The 23,533-nt window shown below is 38.3% G+C and overlaps 2 protein-coding genes across 2 annotated transcripts; one reads left to right on the top strand and one right to left on the bottom strand.

Moving 5' to 3' along the window:
* The first annotated feature begins 5,330 nt into the window (after positions 1-5,330).
* On the top strand, positions 5,331-7,318 carry ttc36 (tetratricopeptide repeat domain 36). The gene is made up of 3 exons (XM_020928658.2): positions 5,331-5,563; positions 5,776-5,964; positions 7,011-7,318. Exons 1-3 carry the CDS (start codon positions 5,461-5,463, stop codon positions 7,277-7,279), a joined length of 561 nt encoding a protein of 186 aa, XP_020784317.2. The 5' UTR covers positions 5,331-5,460; the 3' UTR covers positions 7,280-7,318.
* A 148-nt stretch (positions 7,319-7,466) lies between these two features.
* On the bottom strand, positions 7,467-12,380 carry LOC110163756 (F-box only protein 40). Its single transcript, XM_020928767.2, has 3 exons — positions 12,375-12,380; positions 9,832-11,733; positions 7,467-8,384 (listed from the first exon to the last, which is right to left on the bottom strand). The coding sequence occupies exons 1-3, from the start codon at positions 12,378-12,380 to the stop codon at positions 8,202-8,204; spliced, it is 2,091 nt and encodes a 696-aa protein (XP_020784426.1). The 3' UTR covers positions 7,467-8,201.
* Positions 12,381-23,533: the final 11,153 nt, after the last annotated feature.

The following is a 23,533-nucleotide window of genomic DNA, read 5'->3' as shown; positions in this document are numbered from 1 at the left end:
GCTGCAACACATTATATTTGGAAAAACATTACGCTTACATGTTCACTAATCCCAAAGTTTCAAGATGGAGTTGTAGGTGTCATTTGTACCTTGTCTGATAACTTTGTCGGGTTGGGTGGTGGTGAGGAAAAGTAAAGCTTGTTTCACTTTCTTCAGTTGCTTGAAGTTGCACAGCATTTTTGTCGTTGTCTGCAAAAATACATTAAACGGCCCATATTATGCTATTTTCTATCGTAAAATGTTTTCTCATCAGTAGCAAACCTGGAGTTGTGAGCTGTGTTTTGTTTCATTCACATGTTTAACCCCACATATTTAGTATGTGTGCTTCTCTAAAACAGAAAACACTCCATTCCACCTTGTGATGTCATGTGGTAACTCAGGAACTGCGGCACTGTGTTGTAAAACTCAATTAACTTTCACTAGAATCTTTTGGATGATTTTAGCCCTGAAACTGCCCATCTTTACTGAGCTAAACATAAAAGGAGGCTGTTAACTTAAACTTCATGACATTGCAAGGTGGAACAGAGCATTTTGAGCTTTGAAGATGTAGACAGACTAATAATACAGGATTACTCAAACATGTGCGAATGAAACAAAATACAACTCTGGGTATGTTTTTGTTGATGAGCCATTTTTGAGTACCATAGGACATTTAAGAATAAAAGAGTGCAAAGGATCATGACATTTTGAGTTAGAACATTGGAATATTAAAATGTGATGACAACATGATATTGCAGCACAGTTGTTCCTTAAAAACACATGTGCAGAAGTTATATGTAGCCAGAAAATCTAACAGGTATGATATATTTATTTAATCAAGAAGCCTTTCCAAATTTTAGCCCTTTGGCAGACACACAAACTATTAACACACATATGGAAAACTAATACATAGTTACAATAGCTGTTGAGCAGATTGAGGCTTGGCTTTATTTAGCAAAATACCACCACAATCCTACTTAATAGTAATTTTAGTCCCACATGCTTTACATTTACTATATTTGCCCTTGTTTCATCATCTAAGAGTTATTGTGCTATTGGTTTTTCTGACATTTTTAAAATAAAAATAGTAGTTTCAGAATCGATCTAACACGCAAATAACACGTCTGCGAACAAACAAAGCAGAAAATTCCCGATCTGCACACTGCTCAACAAAAGGTGTTTCCAGTAAAAGAACAACATTGTTTATTTGCCTAACCTCTGGCACTCATCTCTCTGTTGAGCGGATTATTGTGTTTTAATCCAGCCACAAGTGCCCCCGCGCTGCATGTACTAGTCCGTCGCCATCATCAGCGGGCCAGGTATCAGCACAGAGACCCCTGTTTACCTCCACAGGGCTCGGGGATTAGGAGCTCAGATTTTCAAGCACTAAGGAGCTATGCTAAAGCCTTTCTGGATTATTATGATACAAGATGGGTTTTTTTCTGAGTGTTGCTCTGATCTCATGAACCAGTATGTTAGATAACATGGTACTGCTAGGGCTGTGTTCGCTTTTGTTCTTATGTTTCTGAACATGTTTATTAATATAATACAGTTAAGATCTATTATTTAGCAGTGTTGGCCCAGAACGCCTTTGTAGTCCTTCAGTGAGATGTTCTACAAAACATCTCACTGTCTATATATGTTATACCATGAATGTACAGCACTGTTTCAAAGACTGCAGATACATCTGCACTCAAAATCTCTTTATTTACAGATTTTTGAGTTATGTGATGATTAAAACAGCAAACAGTCATGTAAACAGCAAAATTATTTAATTTCTTTCCACCTATTATTCACATCAAACTTAGTGGTTTGCGGTTCATAAAAGCAATCTTGAAGATCTGGGAATCAGATAATAAGATTTAGGCACAACCGCAGCCAGACTCACACAATCTTGTAATAGTCATTTCAACACAAATAATTAATATATATGCCATTAAAAACAAACAAACACGAAAACATTACAAGTTAAACTGTATGAAGTTTTTGGTGCCCAATTTCACCCAGCTATATACTGTATATAAAAAAATAAAAAATAAAAATTAAGAATGATATGCTGGTATGTAACAGATAGTGTCAAAAAGGCAAAGCATAAAAAAGCTGTCATCTTTCAGGTCTCACCACAACACTCAAATAACTACAGGCAACTTCAGTTTACAACAAATAGCGTTTAAACAACTTTAAACCTTTTGCAACTGTCCATTAACTTTCCCAAACACTTAATACGTTATCTCACCCACTATTAGCCAGCCCATTACTGTTGTTACATTACTCCTCTTTAGCTGCAGCACTTATTGACTTGTGTAATTGGACAAAACACTGACGGCGTCTTCATTGTATAAGCTTTTTCGCCGTATACTACCACCGAGGGTCAGTGTTTTTTGATTATCTGTTAATTTCCCTCAAGACTGGAACTGGCTGAAGAACTCCTCACTACTACTTCTTTTTTCAACTTTTGGAGTCAGTAAATACTTTCCTTATTGACATAATCAAGTTGCTGAGGCTGTGACATTTACAGTAATAGCAGACTGATAATCCACACACAATTGCTTCTCCTTGCTCGAGCGCTACAGGGGAAGCCTTAGGGGACAGGCTGTAGAAAATTGTTGCTTACCGACTGACCGTGAACATGATAGCCTTGCCCTCACTCTTTAACTGTTATTACCCCTGTGGAAAATGGAGGATCAAACTGTCCGCACTGACCTGAAGGTGATAGGTCGACATAGAAGACGCAAGAGCTCTCTCAAGTGGCCAAAAAGAAAACTTCTACTTCAACACTTGTACAATTGCAATGCTGATAAATTCGTAGTTCTTAAAGGTGCACTATGTAGCTTTTTGGTTGGGGGTCTGGCATCTGCTTGTTTCTATGGATATGTCTGCGGACTGATTTAATGTTTAATTTTATGTTCCACAGTATGACATTAAACAGCTCTAACTTAAGTTTATTCAATTACAGATGATTTTATAGCTCAAAACTACTTAGAAAAACAAAGCAATAACATGTCCATGGACACTTTGGGTTGCCAGATTATATAAAAGTTTACAATAAATCTAAAAGGGTTCTCGATTATGAGAACACCAAATGGCATCTCCGTACAGTTGCATTTATATTTCTATATCTTCAAACCAAAAACAGTAACTTGTGTAACTCTTAAAGACAATGTTATAATCCACTATCTTGCCTTTCATCATCAAAGCAAATAACTATACACGTGAGAGTTTTTTAATTGCCATTTTTAAACACTGCACTAATTTATTCAAATCTGATTTTCACTCTTCTTCCTTTTAGCCTCTGGAATATAAAACTGTTCACATGGAGAGGTAGCCCAGTGGTAGATGTGTAAATTGGATAGTTAAAGCAGTTGCAGCATTAATCAGGCAGGCGTCGTTAAAGATTTCCAGTAAGATGCCTCTCCGGTGTCATATCCACGTATAGTGCTGAACGTGTAGCCTCCAGGAAATATAGGAGGCACACAGCAGCGCTTTCTAAATTGGATTTGAGAGGAGGTACCAAAGATGGTCTAGTCTTTCACACAAATGATGCAGCAAAAACCTTTATATTACGGTAGTGTAAATAAGACTAGCAGCATGCATGCAACAAACGTACAAATATGAAAGACTGTGTACATACTCATTAAAAGTGTAAAAGCAAGCGTGTTTCCGGGGGGACCTTGGTGGAGCTTCAGTAGTTTTGCTTAATTAAAACCAAAATTAATGTAACAGTTAAACACTTAATAAAAACACGGTTACCCAAAAAGCTACACATATCAAAGAGGAAGTAATGTCTTAGCACAAGTAATATTTGTATCCACTGCCCACAACCATAAAATTTTTGGTTAATGCTCTACATCATTATATAACTGATTTTTTTCAAAGGATATTGAATTAAAATTTTAACTAAAATAACGGCATAAAATAGCTGAAATAGAAAATCTGAAAACAATTGAAAGCTGTTTTTTCTTTCTCACCATCTGCCTTGTGAACAGTCCCACAGCCTATACCTCTTCGTGCTCTCCAGTTCCAGATCACTGCTGCCAGTAATTGGAAAAGAGCTTTGTGCTGGAACCATTTTGTGATTATACTTAGACACATTTATAGGAACTTTGAATTAGTTTGTAGGATGGCAAAATCCCAGGGTTACGGTTCTCTCCATTTCCTAATGTTTTGATTAAATACACAACCAGGTACTGTAGGTATAATTATACTTATAGATTTAGGTCTACCATTTTGGATCTGCAAAACTAAACCGCGCATGAATTCTGAAATTAAAAGGATTTGGATATCTCCTTACCTTTTATAGTGGCCATGAGAAATTGGTTGGTTTGTCCTTGACTTCATCTTCTTTTGTCTGTTTTACCAAAGTCCCAAGAAGGTCCCATGCAAAGATAACATGATGTAACTGTATTTCATCCTCTCGTGTATTACCTACATGCATTAATCTCATCTAGGACTTTGGGAGATATCGATTTTCTGATTTTTAATCGAGCTACCACCTCTGTTTACACAGGATATTATGCTACTGTAAAAATGGATTGTAACTACTCAGCTAAACCAGCAGCACTTGGGCTTCTGAATGGGCTAAAAATTAGCTAAATTACTAATAACAAAATCTTGCCCAGATTGAGAACTATGATAAAATGATGACTAACCATTGCAATGCTAAGATAACAGCTATGATACAAAGGCAATAAGGTCCACAAAGGATATACAATCTTCCATGAAGAATTTATCTACAACTATCAATGTAAGAAAGACAAAAGCTTAAAGGCTAACAACGCCTAGCATTAATGAACTACTGAGCAAAACTAGCATTATGGTAATGAATTAAACATAAGTAACTTGTTAATTCAGACTGATTCTTCAATTAAGGTTAAAAATCGATTTCATGATGTTGATATTAGCATAGATAGATAAATTTGTGCAGTTCAAATGCTAAACATTTCTAGCATACCATAACGCTAGTTTGCTAATGCTAGGCGTTGTCTTTCTTACCTTGATAGTTGTGGATAATTCTTCATGGAAGAATGTTTATCTTATGAGGACCTGATTGGTTGAAAATTTGTTGATGTGGCAGGCAGATTTATTAAGCTGGTGGATACGCAAGACATTTTGCCATAGAAAAGTTTTTCTCACTTCTAGAGCATTATCACTACATTCTCAAGATTTCGATATTGTGTTTTATCTTTTCTTTTTTTTTTTTTATGTATTTATTTGGTTATTTATTTAGTTAGTTAGTTTTGTTTTCCGTCTTTGCCAACAGTTGCAGCATGCCTTCCTTTCAGCGGCATTTTTGTGTTAACCAAATACAGATGTGGTCCGTGCGGGCCAGCTCAAAGTCCACCTCTGCTGCCGCCCCCTTCTGTGATTGGCCCGTGAAGATGGTGGAAGTTAGCAGGGAGAAAAAGCTTTCCCCATCTGCATTTTCAGCGCCATCATTTTCCTTGTTTGTCTTTTTCTACCTTCTATACAGACTGTGACAACATGGCTTCAGGACACGATAGTGCAGTACTCCAAGCTATTTTCAACCCCAGCAATCCCTTTGGGGACATCGGCCTGAACCAAGAGGAGGCATTAACTGATGATGGTGAGTGTATGGTTTGATGTGTGTTGCTATTTTTTCATCTTTATCATTGCCTGACATATTGAATTTTCTTGAACTCATCCCATGCCTGGACTAGAACATGACATTTTAATCCGAGTTGAGTTCGAGTGACATTTCTGTGTTTTTGCTATTGCACGCTACCTGTCAATTGCGTTGGGGAGTGCTTTCTCAACCTGTTTATCTTGCCCCGGCAGACAGCGGCTTTGACACAGAGTTGTTGAAGCAGGTGAAGGAGTTGGAAATGCGTGGCGTCTCAGCGGCAGAGGCAGGAGATTTGGAAGGCGCACTTCAACTGTTCAGCCAGGCAATCCAGCTGCTGCCCGGGAGAGCATCAGCCTACAACAACCGCGCTCAGGCCCTGCGGCTACAGGGGAACACAGCAGGTATGTACGCCCGCTCATGCTCTCGCTCACGCTCACGATCACGCTCTGCACAGGCTGTGGGGGGCGGCGGGGGGCGGCAGGGGGCTGTGCGGGCCTGGCATGACAGCACATGGCAGCTCTGTGTCTGTGCTGCACTCTGCCAGCACACTCTGCACTGGGCGTCTTTAACATGCAGCCAGCTTAGTTTCATCTGGTGTGGGTGAAGCAAATGGCAGCTCATGTTGCACGGTTTGATACTGGACTTGCTGATGGAGACTATTGTGTGTTTATTAATTCACAGTTAAATATAGAGCAATAAACCAGATTTTACTTTCCATGCATTATTAATGAAGTAACGTTTTGTCCAAAGCCTTGTCAGTCATACACAATGTGAGCTAAAATTACAAACCTAAATCTCTGTTTTATAAGAAGAGTGTAATATGTTGAGTTTGTTAAATGGATCAGAACCATATCATGCAATAAAGCTACATAATAAACTTGGAAGCTTTTTGTTTTGTAGACATATAGTTTATAATGAATCTGCATGCAGCCATTCACAGGCTTGTCCAAATATTGTTAAAAAGAAATCTATTATGAATTATTGGAATTTACATATGCCACAGTAGAAAGGAGAAGGCTTGGAGTGACTGATTGGTTTATTCTGCATTTGTACATAGATTATATACACTGTTTCAAATTACATCTCTGTATGCAAAGCCTAATTGTAATTGGACAGAATAGCATGTTTGCTTTTTTCTAACAGAACACAGCAGGTATGCCTAATTCAATTTTAAAGAATACGGCCTAATTTAGTTCTAGGTATGAAAATACGTTTTGAGAGAACACATGTGATGAACAAATGCTTTGATAACAATATCAAGTTATCATGTGCTAAGTGGCTTAAATTTTATTTGCAGAATACAAATGATTTCAACAATTTTTTTCCTTTGCTTCCTCAACATCCACAGTGTGTCATTTTGCACACTTTTACCACTATAACCTCTTTGTTATTCATGAAAGCCGTTTTCTCTGTATCAGCTGACCTCACCTGTCCGTGTATGACCCAGGTGCGTTCCAGGATTTGGACCGGGCTGTGGAGCTGAGTGGGTCGGCGGGTCGTACCGGATGCCAGGCACTAGTGCAGAGAGGCCTTCTGCGGAGACTCATGTGTCAAAACGACGAGGCCAGAGAGGACTTTGCAAAAGCAGCGGCGCTCGGGAGTGAATTTGCCCGACAACAGGCGGTTCAACTCAACCCATATGCCGCGCTCTGCAACCAGATGTTGTCGGAGGTCATCAACAAGCTCCGCAATCCTGACCTGTCTCAAGTGCTTTAGCATCTTACAAATGTCATTAAATAAAATGTTGCTTTTCTACTGGATTCTTTTATTCAAATTTACAAGGCATTTCAAAGCAATAAGGGAAACAATACAGAATATGAGCAAAAATAAATAAAATTAAATAATCGTTAGTAGATTTTGAGTTAATACATGTGGACTAGTGCTTAATGTGCACGTGGATTACAAGTGAGAAATTCTATTGCAATAATAATGCATAAGATATGACCTAAAACAAAATAAGTGTAGGCTACTCAAAGTAGACTATAGACCTAAGTGTAATTTTAATTTCATATGAGAACTCAGTGTTTCCCATTAACAGAGGAAACTATCGTGCTTAAATAGTCTCATTTTTACCCCCATAGTCTAAAAACTAGCTGAAAATAAAATGGTGAAATAAATTATACTTTTTATGCTTGTAGTGTTGCCACAAAATAGAGAAGTGACTATTTTTAATCTATAACTATTTTTTGTTCAGTAGAGGCAATAAGTGGCATTTATACACCAAAATATATTAAATAAAATGATTAGAATAAACCTGTGGAAAACACTTGAACTGAACTTAAATCGAGCACTGGTCATTGAAATACAACATCTGTCCGCTAGATGTCAGTCTCGTCCCACTAAAAAGCAGTATCACTGTTCCACATTATGCGAGATGAAATTGCGGATAGTTTTAAAGTAAATGACGTCAGTCTCGACATTTTCATCACCATCAATAGTTTTGCATCAAATGCCTAGATGTTAGTGAAATATAACTACATTTATCTTTAAACTCCAAACCAGATGCCAAAAAGAACAGTATGTACATGTGATTACTGCCCTATTTATATCTGAGAGGGAGGCACTGTTGACAAAAGACATATGTGAGTAGTTGTAAATACATGCCACTGGAGCTACTGCAGATTCCCTGGCCTGGGTGTTATCGGCTGGGACAGGCTTTCCCCTGTGTGTCTGTGACCTCTCCTAGGCCGGGTAAGGCCACAGGTTCACAGCGCTCCTCTCTCTGGTAGTAGGGGCAGCTCTGTAGGTGCTCTGACATAGAGGGATTGTCACTAAAGCTCCATCTATCCACAGTGGAAAACACAAAGCTGAAGGTCCATACCTGCAAAACAAAGCCATACACACACAAAAAAAACCTATGTAAGTGATTTGCACATGCTGAGGAATAATTCCTGTTGCCCTGTCAGGCAACAGCTGTTGTGATTTTGGCCTATACAATATTAGCTGTATTGAAGTAGTGAGAATACTTTCTGAAAGGGCAAACTTAACTATGGGCATACCACAAATATTTAATAAAAAGCTGAGCAGAAATAAATCATTACAGACAAATGACCAGCAGAAAGAAGATAATAGGGGGAAGGAAACAAAATATATTTTAAATAAACTGAAATTATGAAAGAAAAGAAAATCTTAAAATATTAAGTAGGTCTGTTGTGTTTGTAGTGTTTGGACTAATGTTACTTAAATGCTAAATCATTTATTAAAACGTATCCCATCTTAACCCAACAATGCATCAAATGATGTTGGTGTTGCTTTTGAAATACATTACAAGTGGTCAGCTGTCAACAGTGAGTGTAATTAACCTCTTATGTGTCTATGTAAGTGAGAGGAAATGTATATCTGTATTAAAGTTGCACATTAGTAAACATCATCTCACCACTGGAACTTGATGAAAGCACCTTAACCTTATTTGTTACCCCTCTGGCCTGACTTGGCAGGGGACAATTGTCTTTTTATATCCCCAGTATCTGGACCAAATATTTTTATCATCTGTATCACATGCTGTTTTTGAATACATTTGTTATGATGCCGCTCCTTCACTGGGAAAATATGCCCAGCTGTCTACTGAATATTGTTATTAGCCTTCATTTCCATGTTAATCCAGATCTGCCAAGTTAAGGAGTCACACTTTACAGTGGGCTCAAGCTCAGGCCATAACACTTCAGTGATATCACCGACACAACAGTCCCATGCTACTGTGCGTGTCCTGCTTTTACCTCATGGCTGCTTAGCTTCAATGGAAACTATGTTTGTAGGTCTCTGAGACTCTCTGCTGTACTGAGGTTTGAGCAAACCTAAGATGTTGCTATTACATTGTACTTTTGTTGGGTTCATTCTGTGGCTACATATGAATTGTTGATGGAAAACCTGCAAAAAAATACATTAATAATATGTGTAATTTTCTTATGTGTCCATTTTGTGTTTTTGTTTATAAAGTCAATTATCCAATGGTTAACTAAAATGACCTCCACACTTTCGGTTGCAAGATCCTTCTAATACCAGAGAGAAATAAAGCAATTTCTCTGATCTGAATCCTCCCATTCAAAACCCAGCACGTGCAACCAATTGTTAATCATAACTTGTGCTGTCTCGTTAGCACCGTGACTGTTGCTTTCAAATGAAAAATGGGTTGTCCATGTCCACATTTAATGAGTAGACAGACACTGGTAACCCAGATTATATTGTGATTGTAGTTCTTTTTTTAAACCAGCAGAGTGCAGCCTAGATATCCTAATAAAAACTACGTGTAAATAAAGAGAGATACTTGCTTTCTTTTGACACTTCCAGGCAGTCCTCCCAGTGGAATCTGTCTCCTTTTCCCACTTAAGGGAGACCATTCCTCTCTCCTGCAAAAACGTGCCACAAACATCCCTCATTCGGCGTGAGGCCTGGGACAGCTGGGACAATGTGAAACTGTCAAGGTAACTCGCAATGTGTTGGAGGACCTCTGAGGGCAATTTGCTCAGGTGATCCATTTGGGGGTCTTTCTTCATGTTTTGGCAGATGGAGGAAGAAGAAGAGAAGGCTTCAGGCTGAAGGACAAGAGCATTGACATCTTGGCAGTACTTTATTGTGGCCTGTTGACCTGAAGGATGAAACCTTGCCTGGGTGTAAGTGCAGCCCAGGTATGCTAGGGGGCAGCGCTGCTGGAACCATCCATTCAGACAAGATTGGATGTCGGAGTGCACGTTTTTAAAGTGTGAGCTAAACTCATCACGCCGGAAGAAGTGTCCGCAAAAGAAGCTAAAGGTCGAACTGCTTCTGTTATGCCTTCTCGTCACTGGTTCAGTTTCAACATTGACATACAGACTATTGTGGTTTGGTGCAATATCAGCAAGACACATGTCAGTTTGAAATGGTGCTGAGTGGAAGTCATATGTTTGTGTTCCTACCTCGTCATACAGTGCATCAGTGGATGTATTCTGCGATACTGAATGTCCTTTCAATTCTTTTTCCAATGCACATAGAAGTGCCATGGGTACTTCACTGCATTTTGGAAGATCTTCGATTAACACCCCCAGATCTGCAGTATCTACACACTGATGAACCATTTTGATCTTTCTGGTGGGGTCTTTTAGTTGGCATCGTCTTGCTCGGTAACTCGTAGGAACTTTGAAAGAGCGAACAGTCTTCACCTCAATCGGCTCAAGTTTTCCATAGACAAAATCCTTCTCTCTTGGGGTGCACGCTGGAAGTATACCAAAGTTAATAAGCATGGCCCCATTGTGAACTAGATACATGTCATATTCGGACATTTGGACTTGTCTTTCTAACCTCTCCAGGACCCCATCTTGCCAGGGAGCTAGTCCTGTTGCACCATTCTCGCCTAAAGCGGTAGCAGCTGTACTAGTGTCTCCATGTCCACTGCTCAAATAATATTCCCCTCTTGTCTCTCTTTGACAGCTGTGTGATTTCTCCCCTGCCTTCTCTTCCTTTCTTTCTTCATTCCTCTCCAGGTTTTTGACAGTTTCCTTGCATCCATCCATTTCCTTCTTAAACATCTTTTCCCAGGAGTTGTAGTTCTGAATATTCTCAACATTCCTACTTCTTGCCAAGGCATCTCTCTCTTCTTGGCTCAACTCTTTTTCTTTTGTTTCTGCACAACATTCAGCGAGTTTCTCATCACACAATGGAGAATTGTCAGTCGTATCGACAGAAGCACTAGACCTGGGGTCAGAATCATCAACCATCAGCTCAGGGAACACGCTCCTCATTTTGATAGATCGAAAAAGTATTTCTTGGTCTCTTAGTGCCATAGCAACATCTAGAGGTTGTCTAGTTTGACGCTCTTGTGAAATGTTTGTATAAAATGGTGGAGTATCATCAGGAATGGGCCAACGATTCCAGTCTTGAGAACAGCAGACAACACTGGCGGGACAGGTGCGCAGGTGTTGGGACAGCCGAAAGCGGGGCATAGTCAGCGGGCATCCAAAGTTGGCATTAATGCATGGAACTGTCTCATTAGGACAGAGGAGAAGGTGGTCCTCCTCCTTGCACAGATGAAGGCAGGCCCCACAGTTTTTACGACACTTAATTACCGCACACGTTCTGGAGATGTGACAGTGGAGGTTATGGCACTTGTCGCAGTGCTGGTGGGGCCCGGCTGCCTCTGACGTCCTGCTTCTCACCTGGTTCAAAGACACAGGGAAATATGCAAAAGACAATCTGTGCTGTATTTGTCGACATTAATGAAAACACACAGGATTATGCTGATGATGAAATACAAGGGCATGAGCTATAAAAGCATGCATTAAGACTACACCAGAAAGTCTGATTATGTCAGGAACAGAGCATGTGCAATATAGAGTTTGAACATTTATATACTTTAGTGAAATATATACTAAGAGGTGTTAACTTAAAATGTATTCACTTATTATTATATTTAATAATTTTGCAAATTTAAGCTTACAGCATGTTTAGAATTTGTGACATTTTGTTGATTTATGCAGACTAGAAACTGATACCAGAACTCTATAGACTGTGAGCACTGGTAGTTCCATTACTTATAATGAACATCTTGAAAATAACATACTAGAGATTTACTGATAAGGTTTTTTGTTTTTTTCACAGCCAATGCTGATAATGACTGGTTAAAATACAGAGTCACTGATATTTTTGGGCCAAAACTTTATTTTAGATTCTCCAACTTATATCATTTAAATTTTAAAGCTAAAATAAAGCTTTGTGTATTTCTAGGCAGGAAATTGACCAAAACAAAAGAAAAAGTCCAAATATCAGTAAAGCGATAAACAGGTCTATCTCGATTACATACCCATGCTGGTTATCTTTTTTTATATATAAATTGACTTACCATCATGACTATGAGCAAAGTCAAACCATAAACTGGAAAATCATATCCTACATCACAATAAAAAAAAAGAAAAAAGAAAAACACTTTTATAAATATCACGTTTTGCAACCCAAGGAAAATTGTAGATGGCAATTAAAATGTCAACACAAACAATGCCGTGCCTCACCTTTTGTTCTTGTGTGGCCGTCATAGTGTGTTCAGTGGCACCTCTGAGTAACCTCTCTGCACTGTGTCTGCACATTATAAATAGCCTCACACAGGGGCAGACAGGCCAGTGGGAAGGGGCACTATTGTCACTCAGCCATTAAGGACCAAGGTCAAGTTACAGTCGCCACATGAGAGGAGGGCGATAATGCTTCCTAATCCAGGTACTCAGCACTCTCACTACCGCTTTGCACTTTGATCTGCGCTACAAACAACAACATGGTGGATTTATATAAAAGAGTGTTCAGTGTTTGAGGATCTAAGCCTGTGGAATTAATTTTCAGATAATTGGCTGAATTATGTTACAGTAATAAAATTGATCAACAAAAACGTTACTATTAGGTTTAGGATTCACATAAAGCATTCACACTTGTCCTGATGCAGTTTAGTCCTGATGTGGACTTGTCTTGTCCTAGTCTTATAAATCCAGTTATAGTCCATGTTTAGTTTAGGGTGACCAGATTTTCAAAATGAAAAACTGGGACACACCTGGGTTGGGATGGTTGGTATAAATAAAACTGTGAAAGGAGCGCACAGCATTGTCCATTCTTGACTTATTTGTAGGTCAGTCATAATCTGAGGAACTTCTTATGGTCATTTTCAAACATGTTTTTCTGTATTTTAGTTAAATACGTGACAATATATTGCCCTTCTACTGTTGGCAGGTATCAGATTGGTCAAATACCCAGCAAAATAGGGACACTTGGACATTTCTTGTATAAAACTGGGACAAATCAATGGTTTTGGATAAATCTGCTGGGTCACCCTAGTTTAATTCCCACATTAGTCCCAGTTCAGTCCCAGTTGTGTTATGGTATGAGTAACTGAGAATTTTACCATCTTCCAGAGTAACTTTAAAAAGCATAAGTATTTTTTTTCCCATTTTTTCCCACACATGTTTAACTCACAAACCCTGCACATTTAAGCTGATTTAGTTTCTCAAACTGAATACCCTCTATTCCACCTTATGATGATGTCATGTGGTAATACAGGAAGTGCTTCACTCTGTTTTTAAGCTCCATACAACTTATAGAATCATCTGGATACTTTCAGCTGTGCAATGGCCAGTCTCTACTGAACTGTAAAAGGTAGTCATTAACTTGAAAAATACTACTGCGTGATATCACAAGGTGGAACAGAGCATTTTAAGCTTTGGAGATGCAGACAGACTAATAATGCAGGATTACTCAAACATGTGTGAATGAAAAAAACATAACTCCAGGTATGTTTTTCATGAGGTAATATCATTCTAACATGGCTCACAAGAGTTCATTTTGTGTAATTTTGCCTAATACAGATGTAATGAGCACAATGGTTTGAATATTGCTCTTTTTTGCTCCAAATTACCCAGGTGCGACCAGTGCTTAGGGGATAAAGAGGACACAATATCTCTTATTATTAACATTGTCATAACTGGACCAGCTGCTTCTGGGCACAGGCAGGAGCACACAACTATACACTGACATTTTACGTTCATCCTTCAACCACTAGATGTCAGTGTCACACTTGAGTAAAGTTGATTTGTTGGTCTTTTATAGATAATACAGAAAGCCTTGATATGGGCCTTGTTTAATTTGTTCTGTTCTAGCTGTGTGGTTTTAGGCAATTTACAATCATTTTTGATTGCATGAAAATTGTGGACACAAAATTAAACAATGGAACAACATGTCTTTTTCAAGATTTATACAGTGAATGAAACATAACCACTATCCTTTTCGTGGTTCAGAATGTTGTCTGTTTTGCTTCATAATGTGTTTAGATTAACAGCGACTGAACAATCATGGAGGTCTGTGCTCCTCAGCAGGCTGCAGGAGCAGCTCCAGACTCTCCCCAGGACAGAGGCACCCTCCTGGGCATGTGCGCCTCTGTCAGCAGCCTCTCAACCTGCAGCAGACGCCTTATCACACACAGCTGCCTCGTTCACTGTGCGCTCCTCTAATCAACGTGAGGCCCCCGCACAGCAAGCAACAATCAGCATCACACTCACCATAGCAGGAGCAATACTGTTACTGCAATTATTGCTCAGGTATGGAGTTTGAGTGAAGATAAAAGGGTAGCACTTTATAATAACTACACTTTTAATAGACTTGATGAAGCAAAGATTTCATTGGTAATAAACTACAAAGTACAAGTTCACATACTGTATAAAGTGCACATGAAAACATACAAAACTTGATTCATTAAAAAGTTTCAAGCTGAATGAAGTTGCAGAGCCATTATAAGTGTTTGTAGGTACAGGAAGGAGCAGTGGTGAGACAGCTGTGGACTGATACAAATGGAACTTTTGCTGTCTCAGAAGCCCTATGATTTTAATTGTTGCTAGATAATGGCTATTATACTATTTATAGCATTTATAGCAATAACTTTTTTGTGAGGGTCCTCTACCATGAGGTGTTATTGTTTTGCCTGGAATGTTCATCACTTTGGCATTAGATGTAACCATGCTGCATTTAATCATTTACACCTTATGTTTTCTGATCTATAAGATATTTACATTTTGCTGCTACTGTGAATAAAACTCAAAGCCACAGCTCTACTCTCTAGTACCATTACTACTGTTACTACTATAACACTACTAAAAATGCTACCACAGCAGCATCACCTTTCTTCCGTGATAATCGAACAAAACAACAATCTTTGATTTATGTTAGAGCAAGGTGAGAAGATACATTTTGCACTGAGAGAAAAAAATTCCGCATAATGATACTTGCAATATGAACCACTCTTCCACTTTACCTCCATCAATGACATTCATTTCTTTATTTGTCACTTTTATACAACTTCAACTTGTTCTCTCCATTAAGCATTATTAAAGGTCTTTACCCACCACATAATCTGTATCGTGGAAGACAATGTTCCACCTTTTGATACTTTACCAAGCAGCAAAGTAAGTAACAAGGTGCTTAACAATCTCACCCAGACTTATTGAGTAAAATTCATTTGCCTTCTCAGCTTGAGGTCTTATGCAAGCTGGCAGCCCAAAAAAGCCATAATTATCACTTGTCCATTTTCTGAGCTAGACTTGAACAATTCTGAGGCCACTGGCTAATGATTCATGCAGCGACTTCATGTCATTTAACTCTAATTTAATGTTGTAAAATGTGACTGGACAGCTTTAGATGGCATTTTTTCATCCAACCTCTCCATGATTAATATTCAACTCACTCAATAGCTCCCACCACAAGATATATTAATAACTTCACTGCATCAACTTTAACATGACTGCTTTCCACCATCCAAAGCCAGAGTACTGTATCCTTATATGGCCTATAAAGTTTAGCCAATCGAACCTCATTGCCATCATTCTCAAATATTGCCTTTTGTTTGGGATTTCTATCTGGTTTATTACACCTGGAAAACCGTATTAATAAGCTGAGAGCGAGAAAGAGGGAGAAGGGGGGAGAGAGACAGAGAGAGACAGAGAAAGAGAGAGAGGGGGAAAGGAAGAAAGTGTGTTTATTACAGCGCTGGGTCCAGTGCAGCCCTATAAATAAGATCCAGACTGCTGTGGGATCGTGTATGAATGTGGTGATTAACCAGAAGAATAACAACAATAAGAAATAAAAACTGATTTTACAGTTTAGTTCTGCAGATTCAAAAGTCTCTATGGTTTAGATTAGATTATGCCATGGTTAAATGTCCTAACAGTTAAAACATAAAAAATAAGATAATTTAATAAAAATAAAAAGTTCAGCAACGAAATAATGCAAAGGTCTCATAAGGTATTTTCTAGAGACTTGTTGTTTACTCCTCTGTTATTGTCTGTGCTAAGCTGCTCTGTTGCTACACTGTTGCAATTAAAGTGCCATGTACCTGAATAAAAAGCAATATTTCAGACTCATTGTGAAAATTTTATTACCTGTTGCTATAAATGTGACAAATATTGCATTAAGAAAAAAGAAAACCTCACATGAGCTATGACATGTGCACTGAAAACTTGTTTCCAAATGGTTTTCATCCAACAATGTCTCAAGAGTGGATACATTTTCCCGGCAGTTGCTTTCTTGTGGCTCTCATCCATCCATCATCAAACTTTTTAAAAATGTATCGGGGTGGAGATACAGGCCCTTTAACCATTTCTTTTGTTTTTTTTCTTCAGATGAAATATAATTAACAGGCGTTTTATCAAAAAAAAAAAACATTGTTTAACAGTGCCCCCTGCTGTTGAACTAAACAAAGGCATGAAATTTTAACAGCAAGTTTTTGACATCAATTTGACCTGATTTTGTCTCGGCTTTGGCCACAGAAATCGTTTTCACTTAATTATAAAGAGGTCACCACACTCATTTTGTACCTGTCTGAATGAATTGAGACACTTTTTCAACCCTGACCAATCAACACGCAAATGTTTATAGCCATATCTATTTAGCTCGGAGCGCCCGGTATTCACCATTTAATTACAACGACTAATTAAAAGTTGTTGGTAATGGGAGTTTGTGCAGGTCCCCTCAGGGCAGGGTACTTTGTGTCATTTTGCATCATTTATGAAGAATATGCTCAAGAACAAAAAAGCAAGCCAAATTGTAAATGAGATATTTCACTCCACTTGTATTCATTATAATGGGGAAAAGAGGAGGAAGTCCACGAGTAATTTTATGCCTAATGTACAACAGTCATAAATAATGGGTCATAAAACATTCATGAAAGTGGTAAAACAGCTTGTTGTAGACAAGTTCAATAATAAAACGCACCAAAAGCATTTATAATTCAGAACAGATCCCGATAGGAGGAACCAATGTGAGAATTATTGGAAATTTCAACCAAGTCCCTTTACATGCACATAAAAACGATTGATGGCAGGATTCAGTTAATGCATGCAAGTCAGGCTGTGGATGCTGCAACTACTTTGTCCCACTTTTGGCTCAAAGACTCTTCTGAAATGCAGATACAATGAAAACAAATCAAGCATGCAATAGAAAGATAATAGAAAATCTCACAAGTTAATGGTCGTTATGAAAAGTCCTCTGATCCTGGTTGAAAAGGATATAGAAACTCCACAAATATCTTTACACTTTCTTTGTAAATATTCTGGTGGGGGTACCGCTTGAAATGTTCCGCACTCTGGCTTTAAACTCATCTATCTTGCATTTATTCAATTACAGGTGTTTTAGTTGCATAACATTAATATCTCCATGGAGACGAGCAGGTGGCAGAGCTCTCACCAGAAAAGTGTTGTATTTAAACAAACATGTAGATAACATGCTCTGCTTTTCTTGATGGTCTCTAAGGGAGCTACAGTTAGAGTGTTACTTTTATGTGAGTATTGCTTTATTCAATTTCATTATCCAGGAAAAAATATTACAATAACAGAACTATCATGTAAAATCATGCTTTTGAAGCTAAAAAATACTGGGGAAAAAGGCTCTACGTGGACTGTATAAAGAAGTGGACTAAGGCAATGTGGCGTCACAAATAATGTTTGGCTCCAGTCAAATGAAGCTGACAAGGCTGGGAGTTATAGGATTGAATTTGGAGCATAGAGTGTATATATAAATAAATGAGCATAACGAACGCACTAGCCACCACGTTCCAAATAGGAAGTTCTGATGCAGGCACTTCCGGCTCCTACTGACCCTGGTTCCCATTGACTTACATTGGAACATTGTCGCCTCACTCTCTGTAACTGCTGTAGTGAGCCTCATCATTTTTGGTCTTAAAATGTTCGTATTAACCTGCTTTACATGACCTTGGTGTCTTTCTTTTTCACTATTTTGTTAGTTTATAGTTTGTTTGTTCAAATTCGCCCCTGTAACCACTAACATCACGAGCTTCATTCAAGTGGAACCAATTGCTTCTTATACAGCCTACGATTTGGAGCCAGGTCCACACTAGGAGAAGGAATTTTTGTAAGTACAAAACAGCAAAATAAAAACACCAGGATCATGTAGAGCGCGTTAATACGAGCATTTTAAGACCAAAGTCTCACTGCAGCAGTTACAGAGAGAGGGGTGACAATTTTCCAATGTATAGTCAATTAGAAACAGAGTGGATGGAGCTGGAAGTACCTCTTTGAGCACTTCCTATCTGGAGCATGGCAGCTATGTCCGTATATATATACACAGTCTATGGCTCTATTACTGTTTTAACTGAGAGTAATTCTTTAGAGCAAGTTGCAGTACATCTTTTACTTTTCATGACTACCCTATTCCACTTACATTATAAAACTCACTGTTCACTCAGTGTGTCATTTGGATGTAACTTTGTGTGTCTGTAGGCATTTTAATCAGAAACAATTTGCTGCTGCTGCCAACAGGAGGTTGATGAGAGTGCTGAGATGTGCCTTAATATCAAATCCATTGTGGAGAAATGGAAAATAAATTGGATGTTGGCAGATATGTCAAGTACTGCAATGGTCCATTATTAAGTTATTGTTTGTAATTACTGGGCGTGGGCGGAGATACCAACACGGACATATTTTATTGGCCACATTATTAGGTACACATGTTTCAGTATTCAGTATAAGAATACAAAATTTAACATTCTTCAAATTCATTCAGGTACATTTTACTAGTACAGTGCACAATATTACACTGACCAAAACAGGAAAGAAGTCTTAATTAATTTCTACATGTAATTGGACTGGACTAATAACTGTATTTTGTTTTATTTAATTTTGTGTTTTGTTTAGTTTTCAACATCTTTGGGGTCTGAATCATAGACTGTATATATAAATAGACATAACCTGCTAGCTGCTGAGTTCTAAATAGGAAGTAAGCATCTTGCGATCTTGTTCCATCGCCTCTGTTTCTAATTCACTTTGTATTGAAAAAGTGTGGCCCTTCTCTCTGTAACTACTGTTGTCAGGCTTGTCATTTTGGTCTAAAAATGTTCATATTAACCCGCTTTTGGTGTTTTTATCCATAAATCAATTCTTCCTAATATGGAACTTGACTCCAAATTCACCCCATAATTTCTAGCCTTGGTGAGCTTCATTTGACTGGAGCACTATGAACACAACAAGTGACATCACACTCACTTAGTCCACTTCTTTATACAGTCTACGGTCTAAAAACAAATTGGATCATGTTATTTAGAAACCTTCGTTATCTTGTATAATTGAGTATACTCCTATCAACCTGTTACATATTCAACGCACAAATTGAATCTTGTAGCCAAACATATAGACGCATACACAGCCTTGGATCCGTCAGACAGTGATGGAGATAATTTCTTCTAAGGTGGTGCAGTTAAAATGGCGGCTGCGTGTGTTTTTTGTTGTTCTGTGGTGGAGTGATAAGGAGCAGACACTGATAAGGGAGCAGAGCAGAGCCACGGGATGTCAGTGCCTCACAAAGCGCCTAGTTTCAATCCAAGTTTACCAACGTGCGCTGTGAGCTGTGCACGGCTGCTCACATAGACCCCCCTGATCTTATCCTACTCCACACACAAATGATATGTGCCAGTGCAAATTTCATGCCAATTTCGACTGCTGCTGCATCCCCATTGCAGCGGCCAGGCTTATTAGGGAGTGTGATTTAGTGTTATTTAGCAGCAGTTATCCATGCAAGCTTATCGTCACTTCACTAAAATGTTTACATTAACTTTGCACTAGTCAGACAAAAAGTTATGGGGAATTTATAACTGTGCAGCTGGGCATTGTCAGCGCATATAAATACTGCAAGAAACTGGTTTATTTTGCTATTTTAAATTTAAAGGCTCTATACTCTAAAGGCCCAATATTTCATTTTTATGTATATAAGTAAAATTAGTTTTGCCCCACTATTGTACAAGCTGCTCTCGAGGACAACATTACTCCACTGTGTACTTTCTGCATCTAATTGTGAAGTGTTTTAAGTGCAAGGTTAGTGTGCAAGTTGTTATTAGCAATACCATGATGCAGAGGATAGGACTTGAAAGTCGTGGCTTGGACTCGAATCAGACTTGAGTCACTATTTTTAGGACTTGAGGCTTGACTTGATAAAATGGACTAAAACTTGGGACTCGACTTGGACTTGAGGCCTGTGACTAGAGAAAACTTGAGAAGCACTTTTAAATCTGAATTATTTCTGTTCTGGCTGTAATGATTCACTCTAAGATCTTGTCAAAACTTTTAAAAAGTAAACATTTACATTTCTACAACTCTTATATAAATACTCATATAAATATACTATGATTTTTTATTTTTTTTTTTAAGTAGAATTTAGTTTAAAAGTCATATAAATTGCAAAAACCTAAGCTATACTTGGTACTTTGATTTAAAGACTTGAAATGACTTGAACTTCTTGGACTTATGGGCCAGTGACTCAAGACTTGACTTGGACTCACCTGTATTTGACTTTGGGACTTGACTTGGACTTGAGGTCAAAGACTTGAGGCTTACTTGAGACTTGCAAAACAATGACTTGGTCCCTCCTCTGCCATGATGTAAAACTCCACTCAGGTTGTGAAAAGTGCTTCTGAACTCATTATAGTATGGTGGATTTGGACTCTCAGAATCCATAAGATATGTGAGTAATTCTTTGGACCACTCCAAACCATTTTAAATGCATTCGTTTTTTCACGTTGTTAAAATAATGAAAATCAGGTAGCCTACAGTGTAAAACCACATCATTTATGACATAATGAACATGATTAGACAACCTAATAACCTAATGGTATTTCACTTTGCCTGTAATTATTATTGACTGTGTGAGCACTTAATGACATTTATTGCACTTGACAAAATAACTTAATATAATTTTAAATAGATTTCTCACACATATTTTTCAAATGTAATCTCTCCAATTTTAAACAGCTATTGATTGTAGAAAAAAGAAAGAAAAGTTAATAATGTACAGCTAGTGACAGATGGATTAAGCAGAACTCCCCCAGACAGCTGTAATGGTGGACTAATGGTATTGATGTGATGTAATTAGAAATCAGGACTAATGGGTCCTCCCAAGTTCCACAAGTGAAAGGCAGCAACAGTCAACAAGCTCTTTACTTTAACTTGTAGCACTCCATCACTCGCACACACATATACACACACATACACACATACACACACATACACACACATGCTGCCAGTGTTTTGTGCAATAACTCTTTGTCAAACTGTTCTACACTGCACACAAACTCTGGCATCTTGTCAAATACTGCAGCTGTGATCTTCAGTAGCCAAAGTGAATGCTAATGACCACAGAGATGAGATCTACGATTATGTAATTCACTCATAGAGAGATCAGATGGTATAATGTATATTTGTGTGCACCTGGCTTGTAGTTTTGTAATTATAAAGTGTATTTGTATCTCTGGTAAAGATGCATAGTAATCTTATCTTACATTAATTGAGGTAGTATTTAATCTATGGTTTGGAGACATTAACAGATGTAGCCACAACAGTTTGACTTTTTGAATAATAAAATAATACTGATTTATACTGACAGAAGAAAACAAGACTCTCGGGTGGTCTGTATGTCAACCTGGCACAGTTTACTAATGATTTTATAAAAGTTTCAAAAGAGAAAAATAGCTTGAAATTTCTAATTAATGTTTGGTTCAATAAAGCACTAGAAGCACAGGGTTATACTGCCTGGAGAGATACCTGCCAGTCAAAGTCACTTAAGTACAACTCATGTGTTTAACAGAGTGTGAACTGATAAACATGTTTATTCAGAAGTTGGGGCCTTGTACGAGGTGGTGAATTCTCTATGGTACAGATGAAAGTCGGGATTAAAGGCATCTAAAATCAAAAGGTTCAATGTCTATTTTTTCATTTTCCAAAGTAATTTTACCTTAGAGTGTGTTGATGTTGATTTATACATGTTAATCAGGTTTGAATGACCTTTTTATTTAATATTTGTCACTGACACTGTAGTCGATATTTTTAACTCAAACTTGTTCTGTCTCCTGTCTAGCTTGTGAAGTTTAACATCTGTAATTCTTTCAAAGTCGACTCCATCCACAAATCAGTCAATAATTGAAAGCAAGGACAGAAAAGATTATGCCACATTGTTGAGAGTATAGTCACAAAATCTGACAGAGCCGAAAAGGTGGATTAAGTGTTTTAATGTTTGTCAAAGTTTGTGATTTTAAACCACACTGTAAGCCAAATGTCTCCAAAGGATTCATATCTGATGTGGGTATAGTTCTTGTTATGTAATGTGTTATATCTCGTGTTGCCAACTATGACTTTTTTTCAAGTTTTCTGCACACTATTCTTAACATTAACTATATCCGTGTCTTTTCTCGCTAACACCTTTGTATTGACAGTTCATAATGTGGTGCTCCTCAGATCCTCTCCAAACCCACCACATTTGACACATGCTGTTTCTTTGAGATTCACAGTCACAAGATTGTCAAGGCTGAGCTACACGGATCAGGAGTGTCTGAAATTCCCTGCTGTGCTGTTCTCCAATTACCAGCACTGATGTTTACCCTGAATTGGCCCAGACGCTCCTTGCACCATGCCCTCACAAAACGCAGCTTGCGGTGCCTCAGTCCTGTCCAAACAGGGGCGTGCCTGGGCTACTGTGCTCCAGGGGAAGCGCCACTCTCATGCCCCATTAGCCACGCGTCCCCAGTGTATGAAGAAAGATGTGTGCGCTGTTGTAGCTGCCATGCTATAGCAGACATCTGGACGGCAGCCATTTGTCCTCTGTCCTGTGACATCTTCGGACGACCTCAGCCAGTGGAGGGGAACGCAGGTTTTAATCACAATATCAGTGGAGATGAAAGTAATACAAAATAAGTTTTTAGGGTTGGTATACTGCAACACATTTATACAGAGGAAATTAGAAGTAATCTACCAAATGTTTGTTAAAGCTGACTGCCGGTCCATTAGGATACACATTAGCCATTTTAAATCAGCAATTGTACATTTCTGCTGGAGGGTCTGCCACCTGCTTGTCTCCATGAAGATGTTATTGCTTTGTTAAGAATGTTCCACAGTGTGCAATCAAGCTTGTTCTCCTTTGGTGAATACATCACTAAATATGTTCAGAATATAGCATGTTTGATTTTTATTTTCCTATCTG

The sequence above is a fragment of the Boleophthalmus pectinirostris genome, unplaced genomic scaffold (assembly GCF_026225935.1).
Source record: "Boleophthalmus pectinirostris isolate CB_2022bp ecotype Guang Dong unplaced genomic scaffold, ASM2622593v1 HiC_scaffold_9, whole genome shotgun sequence".
NCBI classification, from domain to species: domain Eukaryota; kingdom Metazoa; phylum Chordata; class Actinopteri; order Gobiiformes; family Gobiidae; genus Boleophthalmus; species Boleophthalmus pectinirostris.
Note: the sequence above shows the minus strand (reverse complement) of the source record. Positions and strands in the feature narration are given on the sequence as shown.